Source organism: Notolabrus celidotus, chromosome 15 (assembly GCF_009762535.1).
Source record: "Notolabrus celidotus isolate fNotCel1 chromosome 15, fNotCel1.pri, whole genome shotgun sequence".
Lineage (NCBI taxonomy): Eukaryota > Metazoa > Chordata > Actinopteri > Labriformes > Labridae > Notolabrus > Notolabrus celidotus.
The window spans coordinates 33071971-33088176 of NC_048286.1; the positions used below are offsets into that span (position 1 = coordinate 33071971).

Below are 16206 nucleotides of genomic sequence, written 5' to 3' on the forward strand. Positions count from 1 at the left end.
CAAAATATGAAACACTGACTGCTTTTTATTCTGACAAACTTTACACCAAATATAAAAGAAGGACAAACATTTCATATCAAACTGCTGACAGCAAAGTATCAAAGGTCAAAGTTCAACTTTTACTGCAGGCTGTAAACCACAGAGAACACATCCTGACTGTTACCGCTCTCAAAGACGGAGAACTCCTCCTCCTGTCCTCCATACAGTGAACTCTGATCCACCAAGATAACTCTCTGTTCATCATTCACTGCAGAGAGTCAACAAGAGCAGACCGCTGCCGTCCATCAGAGCTCAGACACTGTTTCTATCTGGAGTTAGAGGAACTCTTTGACCGTCACTGAGAGGAGAAATGGATCAGAACCAGCTGGACCGAGAGAGACTCTGCTGTTCCATCTGTCTGGATCTACTGAAGGATCCGGTGACTACCTCTTGTGGACACAGCTACTGCATGAACTGTATTAGAAGCCACTGGGATACACAGGATGTGAAGAGAGTCTACAGCTGCCCTCAATGTATGAAGACCTTCACACCGAGGCCTGACCTGGGGAAAAACACCATGTTAGCAGATTTAGTGGAGGAGCTGAAGAAGACTGGACTCCAAGCTGCTCCTGCTGATCACTGCTATGCTGGACCTGAAGATGTGGCCTGTGACGTCTGCACCGGGAGGAAACTGAGAGCCAGTAAGTCCTGTCTGCAGTGTCTGGCTTCTTACTGTGAGAAACACCTTCAGCCTCATTTTGAAGCAGCTCCATTTAAGAAACACAAGCTGGTGGAGCCCTCCAAGAAGCTCCAGGAGAACGTCTGCTCTCGTCATGATGAGGTGATGAACATGTTCTGCCGTACTGATCAGCAGTCTATCTGTTATCTCTGTTTAATGGACGAACATAAAGGCCACGACACGGTCTCAGCTGCAGCAGAAAGGACTGAGAGGCAGAGAGAGCTGGAGGGGAGTCGACTAAACATCCAGCAGAGAATCCAGGACAGAGAGAAAGATGTGAAGCTGCTTCAACAGGAGGTGGAGGCTATCAACGGCTCCGCTGATAAAGCAGTGGAGCACAGTGAGGAGATGTTCACTGAGCTGATCCGTCTCATGGAGAAAAGACGCTCTGATGTGAAGCAGCAGGTCAGATCCCAGCAGGAAACTGAAGTGAGTCCAGTCAAAGAGCTTCAGGAGAAGCTGGAGCAGGAGATCACTGAGCTGAAGAGGAGAGACGCTGAGCTGCAGAAGCTGGCACACACAGAGGACCACAACCAGTTTCTACAGGACTACCCCTCACTGTCAAGACTCAGTGGATCTACACACTCATCCAGCATCAAGACCCGTCCTCTGAGGTTCTTTGAGGATGTGACAGCGGCTGTGTCAGGAGTCAGAGATAAACTACAGGACGTTCTGAGAGAGGGATGGACAAACATCTCACAGACAGGGACTGAAGTGGATGTTTTACTGTCACAACCAAGACCAGAACCAGAGCCCAAGACCAGAGCTGAGTTCTTGAAATACTCACGTGACATCACACTGGATCCAAACACAGCAAACGCATGTTTGTTATTATCTGATGGGAACAGAAAAGCAACATTTATGGATCAACATCAGTCTTATTCTAGTCACCCAGACAGATTCACAGGTTGGACTCAGGTCCTGAGTAGAGAGAGTCTGACTGGACGTTGTTACTGGGAGGTGGAGCAGAGAGGAACAGTTTATGTAGCAGTCACATACAAGGATATCAGCAGAGTAGGGAGGTCAAATGAATGTATGTTTGGGGGTAATGACAAATCTTGGTCTTTAGATTGTGTCAACAACAGTTATAACTTTTGGTTCAACAATGTGAAGACTCCTGTCTCAGGTCCTCAGTCCTCCAGAGTAGGAGTGTACCTGGATCACAGTGCAGGTATTCTGTCCTTCTACAGCATCTCTAAAACCATGACTCTCCTCCACAGAGTCCAGACCACATTCACTCAGCCTCTACATGCTGGACTCTGTGTTTGTTGTGGATCAGCTGAGTTGCTTGGGCTGAAATAGACTGAAGTCATTTCAGGGACAGTGGGTTCACTTCTGTGTTTGAATTCTTCAACTTGATTTTGATTCCTGTTTGTTGCTGAGAGCTGATTGTTGTCAGCTGTCAATCAAACTTGGTGGGCGGGACTTTGACATCTTCTCCTTTGTTGTTGTAACTGTTATTTACCATGAAATGGATCAAATACCAATGAATGAACAATCCACCAATATCTATATCTAGGTTCAGGAGGAGGACGGGGAGCAAAACTCCACCACGACTGTATATGGCAACAATGAAAAGATTGATTCACAGTTCAGAACAGTGTGAATTTGAACTTTGAGCTTTGTTCCTTTTTAAAGCCCCAAAAAAGAACAAAGACATAAACAATCAGAAAATAATAAGACTTGCTATTAACAAATGTCCTTAACTTGTGTGTTTGTTCAGAGCTCTGTTTGAATTTGAAATGACCAGTAAAACTCAACATCACTTCAACTGTGCACTCTTGTGTTTTTTCTTCTGGATACTAATAGGATTCATTTCTTGAATCCTTGGTTCTTCTTCTTCAGTTGTAAAGATGCAGCTCTCTTTGTAAAGTGTGTTAAAGTTCAGTTCAGGGGAGTCAAAAGGTTTGGAGTTCAGTCAGCTCTGTTTCTTTCTCCTTCACTTCGTTAGTTAGTGCGGGGCTCCCTTTCTTTTTTCATCTGGAAAATCACATCTGGAATTACAACAAAGAAACAGACCAATCCAAAGTCCTGGACCCGATCCTGGACCTCTCTACCCGAAGCCACTGTGGTGGTCTGTCTGTGGCCCGCTTCCTGAACTCCTCAGTCTCTCAGAGATCCAGCATCAATTGCCGTGGAACTGTCTTTGGATGTTAGTAGTTTGTATGTCTGGGATAGAGTCTTTGAGGTTTGAGGAACTGTGACTTTAGGTCCAGCCTCCCGGGACCCAGAAAAATACAAGTCTGAGAATTTCAGTCATTTCAAGAAATTGAAGTCTTTGGGATGTGAGGAATATTTCACAGTAATCTTTTTTTGTAAACACTTGAACTCAACTTTATTTATAACGCACCTTTCATACAAACAAGCAGAAACACAGAGAGACAGAAAACAACAGAAACGGTCAAATCATAAAAAAGACAAAAATAGATAAAATACTAAAAAATAAAATCAATACAGTTAAATTAATAAAATAAGTAAGAGTAAAAACCCAAATGAAAAATCAGTTCAAGTGAAAAAGATCAGATAAATACAAGAAATAAATAGATAAATAAATAAGATAAATAAATGTTAAAACAAAGATTATAATAATAATGCAGTCCAGGGCTAAAAATAAATGACTCCACATTAAAAGCCAGATTAAAAAGGTAAGTCTTAAGTTTACTTTTAAAAACACTCAGAGAGCTCGCCGTCTTAATGTCCAGAGGCAGAGTTCAGAGTTTAGGGGCATCAAAACAGAAAGCTCTCTCTCTTTGTGTGAAACACACGAGGAACATTTGAGAGAGTCTGACCCGAGCACTCATCACGCTGTGTGTGTGTGTGTGTGTGTGTGTGTGTGTTTGTGTGTGTGTGTGTGTGTGTGTGTGTGTGTGTGTGTGTGTGTGTATCTGTGTGTCTGTGTGTGTGTGTGTGTCTGCACTGTTTGTGGACACACCAAAGAACTGGTGGCGTTTCTTGTAAACGCTGAGGGGAGGGGCGAGCGGCGTTTGTTACGGGAAGACTGGATATTCAAGATGTGCACGTTTCTAAAGATAAAATGGGACAAACAAGAGTGTGAGTCATGTTTAGGATCAAATCATATGATGGTACATGTTTGCTGAGTCATGGTGAGGACACACCTTTCTTTATTTGGCGAGGTAAGCAGGCGTGTCTGTAGAAGGAGAGTTCCCAACGCGTCCTCTTTGTGCTGAAAACAATCTCCAGCAGTCCAAAGTCTTTGTGTTGGATTTGTCGATCCGTTTATTGAAGATGAAACAGACCAAACTAACAAAACATCCCATCAGGCCTTTCACCTCGGGCAAAGACCACATGCCTCCTTGTGTCCAACACCTGTGCTGATTAGTGCTGCCCTTCAATGTGCTCTGGGAGCTCACTCTGGGTGCTGCTCACAGCGCCTCCCAGTGACAACACCACAAACTAATAATGGTTCCAACACAGAGGGAAAGAGGAAGCAGAGTAGGTGCAGGTACCTGTCTGCGGATCTCTTTAAACTCAGACTGGACTGTAGCGTTTTACTGAATTAGTGCTAATCTGTGAGAACACGGGGGAACGAGGAGAGGCTGCGGTCTCAATTTAGACCACAAATAGAAATGCAGCAGTCACATTTTTCAACTCGTCGTTATTGGAGGAGCTTTAAAAACAAGGTCTACAATTTTCAGGCTTTAACTTTCCTATCAGGCTTGGACCAGCTCTTAGTCATGCTGCAATAGGCTTAGACTGCTGGGGGACCGGACATGCACACGCACGTTACTGACTTAATGGACCCCCATTAAACTTACAAACCATATACTTTGAGGGGGATTTTCTTGGCACTCGTAGGTTCCTCAAGATAAAAGGTTCCCTAACTAACTGATCATTTTTAACCCTCCTGTTATGTTCGTTTCTCTGGAACAGCAATAATGTTCCTGGGTCAATTTGACCCGGGGCATATTCAATTATACAAAAGTGTCAGAACCCCAAAAAATCCCAAAACACATTTTTTTAATCTGATTTTTAACTCCATCACTAACCATTTAAATCAAGATTTGGTCCATTGGTGTTCTTTAATCCTCACAGATCATGGTTCAATGAGGATAACTCACTCATTTTACAGTAAAATTCATGTTAAAACTTTTTAATGTACATTGGAAAGACCTATATATGTATAAAATTGTTTTTTTGACATAGATTTTTGTTTATTTTATTTTAAATTTTGATTTTTGTTATTTTTATGAAGTGATGTTGATAAATTAAGACGACACCTCTTCTGTCACATGATGCCCAGATTTTTATGCTGCATTTAGCTGGTTTGGAAGTCATATATTACAAAAATAGACTTTAAAAAGGGTCAATTTGACCCGCAACATAACAGGAGGGTTAATAATCCCTCCTATTTTAAATAAATAATAACACCCAACACTATTTACTATGTACGTTAAGTTACATAAGTACAGAGAGAGAGAGAGAGAGAGAGAGAGAGAGAGAGAGAGAGAGAGAGAGAGAGAGAGAGATAGAGAGAGAGAGAGGAGGGAGAGAGAGAGAGAGAGAATAAAATAACAAGTAAGGAACAATAACAAGGTGTGAAAACTAAAAAGACAAAATGAGCTCCTGAAAATTTTCAACTTTTTAATGAAAAAACGAAACAGAAGAAACTGAAAACCTGCGAAAAGCAACATCAAGGTAGAGGGAATGGAAAAGAAAGGAAAATAACAACAAAAAATCCATCCTGACACCAAAAAAAAAGGAGAAGATCCCCAGGACATCTCAACCTGGAAGGCAGCAAGAAGCAAACCAACCCACCCTGCTAGCCTGATACAAAAACTGGAGGTGAGGAAAGAAAAGAGGCTGTAAAGAAAACAGCAGGAAACAGGAACAGGAAAAGCGAGAGAAAACAAAGATACTTCACCTCCATAACATTGAAAGAGATGGAACCAAACAACAACTACAGCAGAGAAGTGGTGTACCCTGCTAACTGTAACAGCGCCAAAGCCAAGAAAAAGCACAAAGAGGCAACGCTCCTGTCCAATACAGAACAATTGTTTGCTGACTACATCCTCTGCAACAACAAAAAAATCAAAAACAACATCCTGTTCCATACAGACTTCATTCAGACATGGAAGCAGATCATCTGTATTAACTACACACACGTTTCCAAAGAAGGTGTTGGTCGTGGAGGTCGCTTAACTGTGTGTCAGGATGAGACTCTTGATACGGACAACCCTCTTCTCACCTTTATGTACTACACTAGAAAGGGGACAGTACTAGTACAGGGAAATGAGGCAAGCCTCAACTCCTTTGAGGAGCTCTTCCCCAAGATGAAGGCACAGGTTGAGAGAGAGCGACCCAGTACCAGCAGCAGCACTGTAGGAGGCCTGGCATCCGATCAGGAAGAGGAGGATAACACAGCGGTCACAGGCGTCACAGAGACAGTCTTAAAGCCAACGACCAGTCCATCCCACCCAGCCCCTCCAACGCCCCCAAAGCTCCTGCAACAACTAAGAGAGAGCCTGTCGCTCCTGGAGCTGGACTTTACTGAGTTCAAGGAGCTCACTCTGGCCAGACAAAATGAGTCTGATACCAACCAACAGCTAAGATATGAACTCCAACTGGTAAAACAGGATAGCCACGAGGCCATCATGGAGATGAAAAGTAAAAACGAAAACACCACTACAGAGCTGAGGGAGACCCAGAGGAGACTCAGACAGCTGACAGATGCCGTACGTGAGCTGGAGGAGGAGAACACCTCGCTACGAGCTCAGGCCCTAAAAATGAAGGAGGATGAAACCAACAGAGACTTGTACTTCAACAGAGAGCTACAAGAGATGAGAGAGCAACTGCAGAAGAAAAGCTATCATGTATCTTTGCCCAGCCATACACATGCAGATGCACCAAAACCTGCCCTCTCCCCTGATGCCCAAACAGCAAGTCCCCCCGACACGGGCAGCTCTCCCTCTCCACAACTCTTACCCACCTCTCCGATGCTCACTCCAAGAGACTCCCCCACTGGACAAAACTCCCCCCATGTTGCAGACTCCCTTCCTGCAGCCCAAAAGCTACATAACACTGAGCGAAGCCCTGACAGACCAACCAAGTCAGAAGCTGAGGTGGTCCTACTCATGGACTCCAATGGGAAATACTTGGACACCAAACGTCTCTTTCCTGGTCTCAGTACATCAGCCAAACGCTGCCGAAACACAGGCCAGGCCATGGAGCTGCTAAGCCAGGACACATTAGGGAACCCCCAATACATCGTGGTGCATACAGGCACCAATGACCTTCACAGTCTACACCAGAGCACTGCTGAGGCTATGACTAAGGTAGCTGAGAGGGCCTCCAGAGAGTTCCCGGACAGCAGGGTGATTGTTTCCACTCTTCTCCCCAGAACGGACACCCCTCCACATGTCATCCACGAGATCAACATGGAGATCTCAAGGAACTGTGCATCCTTCCCAAACATCCACCTGGCCCACCACACCAACATCGGAACATGGCACCTCTATGATGGGATACACCTGAACAAGGCTGGGGTGAGAACATTCGCCAAAACATTGAAGGATGTTACCCTTGATCGCAACCCCAACAGCCTCGCCCACACAGCTTCTGCTCCCAGGGACTACAGACCACCGAGATACCAACAGAGATACCAACAGGAGAGTCGGAGGACCTCTGCCTCCCACCCCCCTGCAGGACCACGCCCCCCTGTAGCACCACGCCCCCCTGCAGTACCTCGCCACCATCCCACACCCCACCCCCCTGCCCCATCCAGATACAGAGGACCTCTCCACCATCGCCGACAGACCACATATGCGTCTGTGATGAACAATCCTGCTCCTCTGCTATCAACTGCATCAATGACTGAACTGGGGGTGATCAAAGATATGCTTCACACTCTGTGCAACAGACTACTGCAAACATGAGGTATAGAGATGTGAGCTTATTTTGAAAGTATGAACTGCAAAGTAGTTGCTCCAGATTAGACTTTTCATCTGTTTCGTTTTGTTCATTATTTGTTCATTATTATTTTTTTTCTCACAAATGAAATCCTTCAAAATAAGCTTTTGGAATATTCAGGGTTTATACTCTAACACTTTTGGTCTTAAGACCACAGACCCTGATTTCTTAAATAATATAAAGGATATTGATATTTTGATTTTGTTAGAAACATGGTGTCGATCCGATACAGTGACTCAGTGTCCCCCAGGCTACCATGAAATCATAGTGCCTTCAGTGAAGATGAAAACAGTACACCGTGGTAGAGACTCAGGAGGAATAATAATTTGGCTCAAAATTAATATTACCAAACACATAACAATCATTAAACAAAGCAAAAACCACATTTGGCTAAAAATTAATAAACACATAGACATTTGCGAGGTAGATTTATATCTATGTGCAATATACGCCCCTCCATCAGAGTCACCATACCACGAAGAAGAGTTCCTCAGCTCCCTACACACAGAGATATGCCACCTTCAAGCCCAAGGGAAAATACTCCTGTGTGGAGACTTTAATGCCCGAACAGGTACAGATCCTGACTGTATAGACCACACAGGAGATAAATATATATTCAAAGAGTCCCCTTTGACCCCCACACCTACAGCAATGAGGAACAACCCTGACAAAACCATGAACAGAAATGGGAAAGAGTTAATGAACCTCTGCAGGGCCTCCGGCCTGTATTTGTTAAATGGTAGGATCAGAGGAGACAGTTTGGGACGTTTTACTTATAGTTCAGCTCTTGGGACAAGTGTTGTTGACTATGCCATCTCAGACATGGATCCCTCCTCATTCAGTGCTTTCACTGTTCAAACACAAACCCCCCTTTCAGATCACAGCCAGATTAATGTATACTTGAAACAACACATGAGATATAGTATTAAGGAACAACCCAGTAAGCTGTACAATCTGAACCAATCATACAGATGGGCTCCAAACAGTGCTGAACAATTTGAACAAGCTCTTAATTCAATTGAATTAAGACATGCAATAAACACATTCAACTGTTCACACTACCACAGTAACTCTGAAGGTGTCAACAAAGCCACGGAAGTTATTAACAATATCTTCCAAAAAGCTGCATTAGATGCAAAGCTTAAAAAAAGTAAGAAACCCCACAGTCAGCACTGTAATAAGAAACCCTCTGAAAAACAATGGTTTGATAAGGAATGTAAAGACATGAGAAAACACTTAAGACAGCTATCAAACCAGAAACACAGAAACCAACATGACCCAACACTATTACATGAATACTCTGAACACCTGAAACAGTACAAACAGACCATCAGACAAAAGAAATCCCACTACACCAACAAAACACTGGAGGAGATTGAAAATGCAGTAGACCAGGGTCAGTTCTGGAACATGTTGAACAGTTTAGAGACCACAAAGCCTCAACAATTAGCAATACAAGATGGAGATATCTGGGGAAAACATTTTCATGACCTCTACAAAAGTATCCCACCTGAAGATCTAAACATTAATCAAACTGAAATTAAAACTAAATTAGACAACCTTGAATCAGCCATCAAGAATAATCAAAACCCATTAGATTACCCAATTACACAGAAAGAGTTAACAGACAAACTGAAAACTCTTCAATCCAAAAAGGCTCATGGCACAGATTGCATCAAGAATGAGATGCTGAAGAACAGTACTCCTGAATTTCAAACTGCAATTATTAAACTGTTCAACATGGTGCTGACTGCAGGCTGCTTTCCTGATGTCTGGAACCAGGGGCTGATCACCCCCATCTATAAAGATGGTAATAAAACAGACCCCAATAACTACAGAGGGATCTGTGTCAACAGCAACCTGGGGAAAATATTCTGTAGTATCCTAAACTCCAGGATACAAGCTTTTGTTGAAGAAAAAAATATTCTTAGTAAATGTCAAATTGGCTTTCTCCCAAATCACCGAACATCTGATCATATATACACCTTACACACTTTAATTGACCAACATGTCCACCAAAAAAAGGGGGGAAAAATATTTGCCTGCTTCATTGACTTTAAAAAAGCATTCGATTCCATTTGGCATGAAGGACTTTTCTTCAAAATCCTTCAAAGTGGAATAGGTGGTAAGGTTTATGATCTCATTAAATATATGTACGAGCACAACCAATGTGCCGTGAAAATCAACAATCAGAGAACAGAATATTTCACTCAAGGGCGCGGTGTGAAGCAAGGATGCTGTTTAAGTCCCACATTATTCAATCTGTATATAAATGAACTTGCAGAGCAGCTGGATGGTTCAGCAGCTCCAGGCCTCACACTCTTAGACACAGAAGTTAGATACCTGCTTTATGCAGATGACCTTATTCTGTTGTCTCCAACCAGAGATGGTCTCCAACATAACCTGACCATCCTGGAACAATACTGCCAGAACTGGGCATTGGAGGTCAATTTTAAGAAGACACAAATAATGATCTTTCAAAAAAAGCCCAGATGTCTTGAAAATAAATATATTTTTACTCTGAATAACACTCAAATTAAACACACAAAGAATTATACTTACCTTGGTCTGAACATATCTGCATCAGGACATTTTAACATGGCAATAAATGCACTTAAAGAAAAAGCACAGAGGGCAATCTATGCATTAAAAACCAAATTATTCAAGATTAACATTCCAATTAGAATCTGGACCAAAATATTCGATAGTGTGATTGTACCTATAGCTCTGTATGGAAGTGAGATCTGGGGCCCCCTCAGTAGACTGGAGCATGGCTCATGGGACAAACACCCAATAGAAGCTCTCCATACTGAATTCTGTAGAAGAATCCTAAATGTTCAAAGAAAAACTCCAAATAACGCCTGCCGAGCAGAGCTGGGACGTTTCCCATTACTATTAAACATTCAGAAACGGGCAATCAAATTTTGGACCCATCTAAATTTAAGCCCAAAAGACTCACTTCAATATAAAGCACTAAAAACCCAAGAGCTGAACCCTGAAAACTGTCCCCTTAGTCAGCTGGTGAGGAAGCTAATCAGCCAGACTCCAATCAGCACTAATCCAAAACACAACCAAATGAAACTCATCATGAAGCACTCCAAAGATCTGTATTTAGATCACTGGAGAAACCAAACAAAGACCCAAAGTAGAATGAATTGTTATTTGACCCTAAACCGTGATTATAAATTATCTGAATATCTGTACAGTGTCAGAGATACAAAACAAAGATGTATCCTGACCAAATACAGGCTGAGTGACCACCAGCTGGCTATAGAGACAGGGAGATACAGGCAGACATGGCTGCCCAGAGAGGAGCGTCTATGTGCTCACTGCTCTACAGGGGACATAGAGACAGAGATGCACTTCCTCCTCCACTGCAGCAAGTTCTCTTCTCTAAGAGATGCCCACTACAGGGACATTACTAACATGGTACCAAACTTCCCAACATTAACCCCAGAAGAGAAACTGTCAGTTCTCCTGGGGGAAGGGTCAGCAGCTCCTCTGGCTGCTAAATATGTGTCTGCCTGTCACAGCCTGAGGGACGCACCATCCCATGAGGTTTGATTTTGGGTGGAGGTTTTGTGAGCGCGCCGAATCGGGTGAGGACATTGAGATATGCTGTATAGGTGACACCATCGTTCATTAATGCATATAAAATATGTAATATATGGCTGATATGTATGTGATGAATATAATATGTAATGAATATGGTGTGTGATTAATGTATATATGGTGAGTGTAATGTGTTGTGAATATATATAATGTACTGTATGAATTTATGTGCTTTGGCAATAATATCTCGTTGTTCATGCCAATAAAGCAAATTTGAATTGAATTGAATTGAGAGAGAGAGAGAGAGAGAGGAGGGAGAGAGACAGAGAGAGAGAGAGAGAGAGAGAGAGAGAGAGAGGAGGGAGAGAGAGAGAGAGATAGAGAGAGAGGGAGAGAGAGATAGAGAGAGATAGAGAGAGAGAGAGAGAGAGAGAGAGATAGAGAGAGAGAGATAGAGAGAGAGAGAGATAGAGAGAGAGAGATAGAGAGAGATAGATAGATAGAGGGAGGGAGAGAGAGAGAGAGAGATAGAGAGAGAGATAGAGAGAGAGAGAGAGAGAGAGAGAGAGAGAGAGAGAGAGAGAGAGAGAGAGAGAGAGAGAGAGAGAGAGAGAGAGAGAGAGTTGTAATCCTTATAAAATGTTTGAAGTGTTTGCTGTGTGTGTGTGTCTTGAACTCTGTAAAGCACTTTGAATTGCTCTTTGTATGCGTGACGGCTGGAGCCACACAGTGCTCACGTCTTCCCAGCCACACTCTCAGCTCACTTTTTACAACTTTAGTTTCAACACCTGTTTAGAACTTGCAGTCAAACACACAATGAACACAACTGGTTCCATGTAGTCGTTTCTTTTTCTTGTATTCAGTCTCACATTGTTTCAATGAAGCGCACACATTTTGACTCTGTAAGATTATAAACACAGTTCTGTCATGTTCATCATTGTTTCTTGTCTCTGAGTTACCTGGATGTGGGAGGATGGCACTTCCTTGGTAGAATAAAAGGTGTGGCCAAGGGTGGAAAGGACTTATATGCTGAATCCAGCTGAGTGGAGGAGACCATGAGCTCTGATGTCATGGGGGGGTTGGCTTTGTTATGGCTCGTTTCCACCAAGCGGTCTGGTATGGATCAGTACAGTTTGGTACGGGTCAGATCGGTAACGCCTGATCCTGTTTGCGTTTCCACAGCCAACCGTGCCTTACTTGGTGGGCGGCGTGTAAGCCGGATGCCGATAGCCGCGTCAGCTACATAACAGCGTGATGTCATGGCAGCGACACAGTGTACCGCGCTAATAAATGCAACGAAGAAGAAAAACATGAGGAAAGTCTGCACCTCCACGGTCGACCATGGAACGCTGTTTCTTGACGCCATTTTCCAAACAAAAGAAGTGATCTTCCTGAAGTCCACTGGAGATTTAAACATGGCGGGGTTATGTGTTGTTCTTTATTACCGCTGTCGCACAGGAAGTGACGATTCTTTCGACCAATCAACGGACTGCAGTGTTTCTAGCTCCACCTTCTGGGGTCGGATCAGTATGTCTGGCACCCTAAACAGAAGGGTACCAAAAAGTGGGACGGTACGGCTCGGTAATTTGGGGACCTGTCCCGGTTTTAGTCGATGGAAACGCCACAAAATGTGTGCCGCACCGAGACGAACCGAACTGAACCGCTTGGTGGAAACGGGGCTTTAGTCTGCCTTTGTTTCTCCATACATAGTGTTGTGTGTTTCTTCCAAACAACTCAACTTTGGTTTCATCCGTCCTCAGAATAATTTCCAGTAGTGCTGTGGAACATCCAGGAGCTCTTTTGCAAACTTCAAACGTGCAGTGTCTTCCTCCGTGGTGTCCTCCCATGAACTCCATTCTTGTTCAGAGTTTAACGTATCGTAGATTCATCAACAGAGATGTTAGCATGTGCCAGAGATCTGTGTAAGTCTTTATCTAACACTTTAGGATTCTTCTTCACCTCATTGAGCATTCTGCGCTCTTGAAGCCATCTTTACAGGACAGCCACTCCTAGGGAGAGTAGTAACCGTGCTGAACTGTCTCCATTTCTAGATCATTTGTCTTACTGTGGCTGATGAACATCCAGGCTTTTAGAGATACTCATGTAACCCTTTCCAGCTTCATGCAAGTCAACAGTTCTTAATCGTAGGTCTTCTGAGAGCTCTTTTGTGAGAGGCATGATTCACATCAGGTAATGCTTCTTAAGAAAATCAAACTCAAAACTGGTGTGTGTTTTTTATAGCTCAGGTCAGCTTTAACCAACACCACCAATCTCTTCTTATAGATCAGGCACCAGGTAGGCAGACTTCAGACTCTGATTAGCTCTTAGAGGAGTCATTAGCCGGAGGGGCCCACATACTTTTTCCACCCTGCAGTGTGAATGTTTACATGCTGTGGTCAATACAAACATGAAAACATATATTTTGTTGTTGCATTACTTTAATCAGACTGTGTTTGTCGTGTGTTGTTGGGACTTAGATGAAGTTCAGAACACATTTCATGAACAATTTATGCAGAAATCAGGTCATTCTAAAGGGTTCACATACTTTTTCTTACAACTGGATTTATGAAAGATTACACGCCCTGTCTTTTGTAACAAGCTGCTCTCTGTGGAAAGTAGTAAAACCTGAAAACCCCGCCCTCTTCCTAAAGGTTCGGGCTCCACCTGATCAAAATATGTCTCTCCTCCCTTCACACGTCAGCAGCTGTGAGAATGGGTGTGAACAGCATAGACATAAAAACCTCATTCACTGCAGAGAGTCAACGAGAGCAGACCGCTGCCATCCATCAGAGCTCAGACACTGTTTCTATCTGGAGTTAGAGGAACTCTTTGACCGTCACTGAGAGGAGAAATGGATCAGAACCAGCTGGACCGAGAGAGATTCTGCTGTTCCATCTGTCTGGATCTACTGAAGTATCCGGTGACTACCTCCTGTGGACACAGCTACTGCATGAACTGTATTAAAACCCACTGGGATACAGAGGATGAGAAGAGATACTACAGCTGCCCTCAGTGTAGGAAGACCTTCACACCGAGGCCTGACCTGAGGAAAAACACCATGTTAGCAGATTTAGTGGAGGAGCTGAAGAAGACTGGACTCCAAGCTGCTCCTGCTGATCACTGCTATGCTGGACCTGAAGATGTGGCCTGTGACGTCTGCACCGGGAGGAAACTGAGAGCCAGTAAGTCCTGTCTGCAGTGTCTGGCTTCTTACTGTGAGAAACACATTCAGCCTCATTTTGAAGCAGCTACATTCAAGAAACACAAGCTGGTGGAGCCCTCCAAGAAGCTCCAGGAGAACGTCTGCTCTCGTCATGATGAGGTGATGAACATGTTCTGCCGTACTGATCAGCAGTCTATCTGTAATCTCTGTTTAATGGACGAACATAAAGGCCACGACACGGTCTCAGCTGCAGCAGAAAGGACTGAGAGGCAGAGAGAGCTGGAGGGGAGCCGACTGAACATCCAGCAGAGAATCCAGGACAGAGAGAAAGATGTGAAGCTGCTTCAACAGGAGGTGGAGGCTATCAACGGCTCCGCTGATAAAGCAGTGAAGCACAGTGAGGTGATGTTCATTGAGCTGATCCGTCTCATGTTGAAAAGACGCTCTGATGTGAAGCAGCAGGTCAGATCCCAGCAGGAAACTGAAGTGAGTCGAGTCAAAGAGCTTCAGAAGAAGCTGGAGCAGGAGATCACTGAGCTGAAGAGGAGAGACGCTGAGCTGCAGAAGCTGGCACACACAGAGGACCACAACCAGTTTCTACAGGACTACCCCTCACTGTCAGGACTCAGTGGATCTACACACTCATCCAGGATCAAGACCCGTCCTCTGAGGTACTTTGAGCATGTGAAAGCGGCTGTGTCAAGAGTCAGAGATAAACTACAGGACGTTCTGAGAGAGGGATGGACAAACATCTCACAGACAGGGACTGGAGTGGATGTTTTACTGTTACAACCAAGACCAGAACCAGAGCACAAGACCAGAGCTGAGTTCTTAAAATACTCACGTGACATCACACTGGATCCAAACACAGCAAACACACTGCTGTTATTATCTGATGGGAACAGAAAAGCAACATTTATGGATCAACGTCAGTCTTATTCTCGTCACCCAGACAGATTCACTGATTGGTATCAGGTCCTGAGTAGAGAGAGTCTGACTGGACGTTGTTACTGGGAGGTGGAGCGGAGAGGAATAGTTTATGTAGCAGTCACATACAAGAATATCAGCAGAGCAGGGAGCTCAAATGAATGTTTGTTTGGGGGTAATGACAAATCTTGGTGTTTAGATTGTGACGACAACTTTTGTTACAACAAAGTGAAGACTCCTGTCTCAGGTCTTCGGTCCTCCAGAGTAGGAGTGTACCTGGATCACAGTGCAGGTATTCTGTCCTTCTACAGCGTCTCTGAAACCATGACTCTCCTCCACAGAGTCCAGACCACATTCACTCAGCCTCTACATGCTGGACTCTTTGTTTGTTTTGGATCAGCTGAGTTGCTTCGGCTGAAATAGACAGAAGTCATTTCAGGGACAGTGGGTTCACTTCTGTGTTTGAATTCTTCAACTTGATTTTGATTCCTGTTTGTTGCTGAGAGCTGATTGTTGTCAGCTGTCAATCAAACTTGGTGGGCAGGACTTTGACATGAGTAAATGTTTGAGTTTGTTGTGGTAACACTCCTTCCTGTGTCTGTTTAGCCATGGAGGCTTTCACTGCTCATGATGATTTCTGTTCTCCTGAACTGACATTTCTCTGCATGAAAATATCAACTTGTCTCTGCTCTAAATGTTGGTTGATTATTTGTGTTGATGCATTTATATGCTGTTGTTTCTGATCTGGTTCATGAGTCTGAAGAGTTAAAGCAGCAGACCTTTCTTTAATGTCTGTATTTTGTTCTCAGCACTTTGTACATTTGTAGAAATTCTATCATCACGGTTAGAGAAATTTGTTTGGCAGAATTAATTTTGCTGCAAGGGTAAAAAAATTTAATTTTCCCTAATTTTCATGTGA

At 43.7% G+C, this 16206-nt stretch overlaps 3 protein-coding genes across 7 annotated transcripts; all 3 read left to right on the top strand.

Annotated features, from left to right (window-relative positions):
- The first annotated feature begins 256 nt into the window (after positions 1-256).
- On the top strand, positions 257-2489 carry LOC117826357 (tripartite motif-containing protein 16-like). Its single transcript, XM_034702353.1, has one exon. It carries the CDS (start codon positions 350-352, stop codon positions 2018-2020), a length of 1671 nt encoding a protein of 556 aa, XP_034558244.1. The 5' UTR covers positions 257-349; the 3' UTR covers positions 2021-2489.
- Positions 2490-6538: 4049 nt separating this feature from the next.
- On the top strand, positions 6539-13933 carry LOC117826367. Of its 5 annotated transcripts, none has more exons than XM_034702369.1 (2): positions 6539-7612; positions 13902-13933. In XM_034702369.1, exon 1 carries the CDS (start codon positions 6673-6675, stop codon positions 7609-7611), a length of 939 nt encoding a protein of 312 aa, XP_034558260.1. In that variant the 5' UTR covers positions 6539-6672; the 3' UTR covers position 7612; positions 13902-13933. The 5 variants fall into 5 exon arrangements, with proteins under 5 accessions (XP_034558260.1, XP_034558257.1, XP_034558256.1 ...); XM_034702366.1 differs by lacking the exon at positions 13902-13933 and adding an exon at positions 11524-11553; XM_034702365.1 differs by lacking the exon at positions 13902-13933 and adding an exon at positions 11250-11306.
- A 55-nt stretch (positions 13934-13988) lies between these two features.
- On the top strand, positions 13989-15823 carry LOC117826363 (tripartite motif-containing protein 16-like). Its single transcript, XM_034702360.1, has one exon. It carries the CDS (start codon positions 14049-14051, stop codon positions 15708-15710), a length of 1662 nt encoding a protein of 553 aa, XP_034558251.1. The 5' UTR covers positions 13989-14048; the 3' UTR covers positions 15711-15823.
- Positions 15824-16206: the final 383 nt, after the last annotated feature.

Excerpts from the sequence above, each read along its gene's own strand:
- LOC117826363 (XM_034702360.1), top strand. The coding sequence starts at position 14,049 with ATGGATCAGAACCAGCTGGACCGAGAGAGATTCTGCTGTTCCATCTGT.
- LOC117826367 (XM_034702369.1), top strand. The coding sequence starts at position 6,673 with ATGCTCACTCCAAGAGACTCCCCCACTGGACAAAACTCCCCCCATGTT.
- LOC117826357 (XM_034702353.1), top strand. The coding sequence starts at position 350 with ATGGATCAGAACCAGCTGGACCGAGAGAGACTCTGCTGTTCCATCTGT.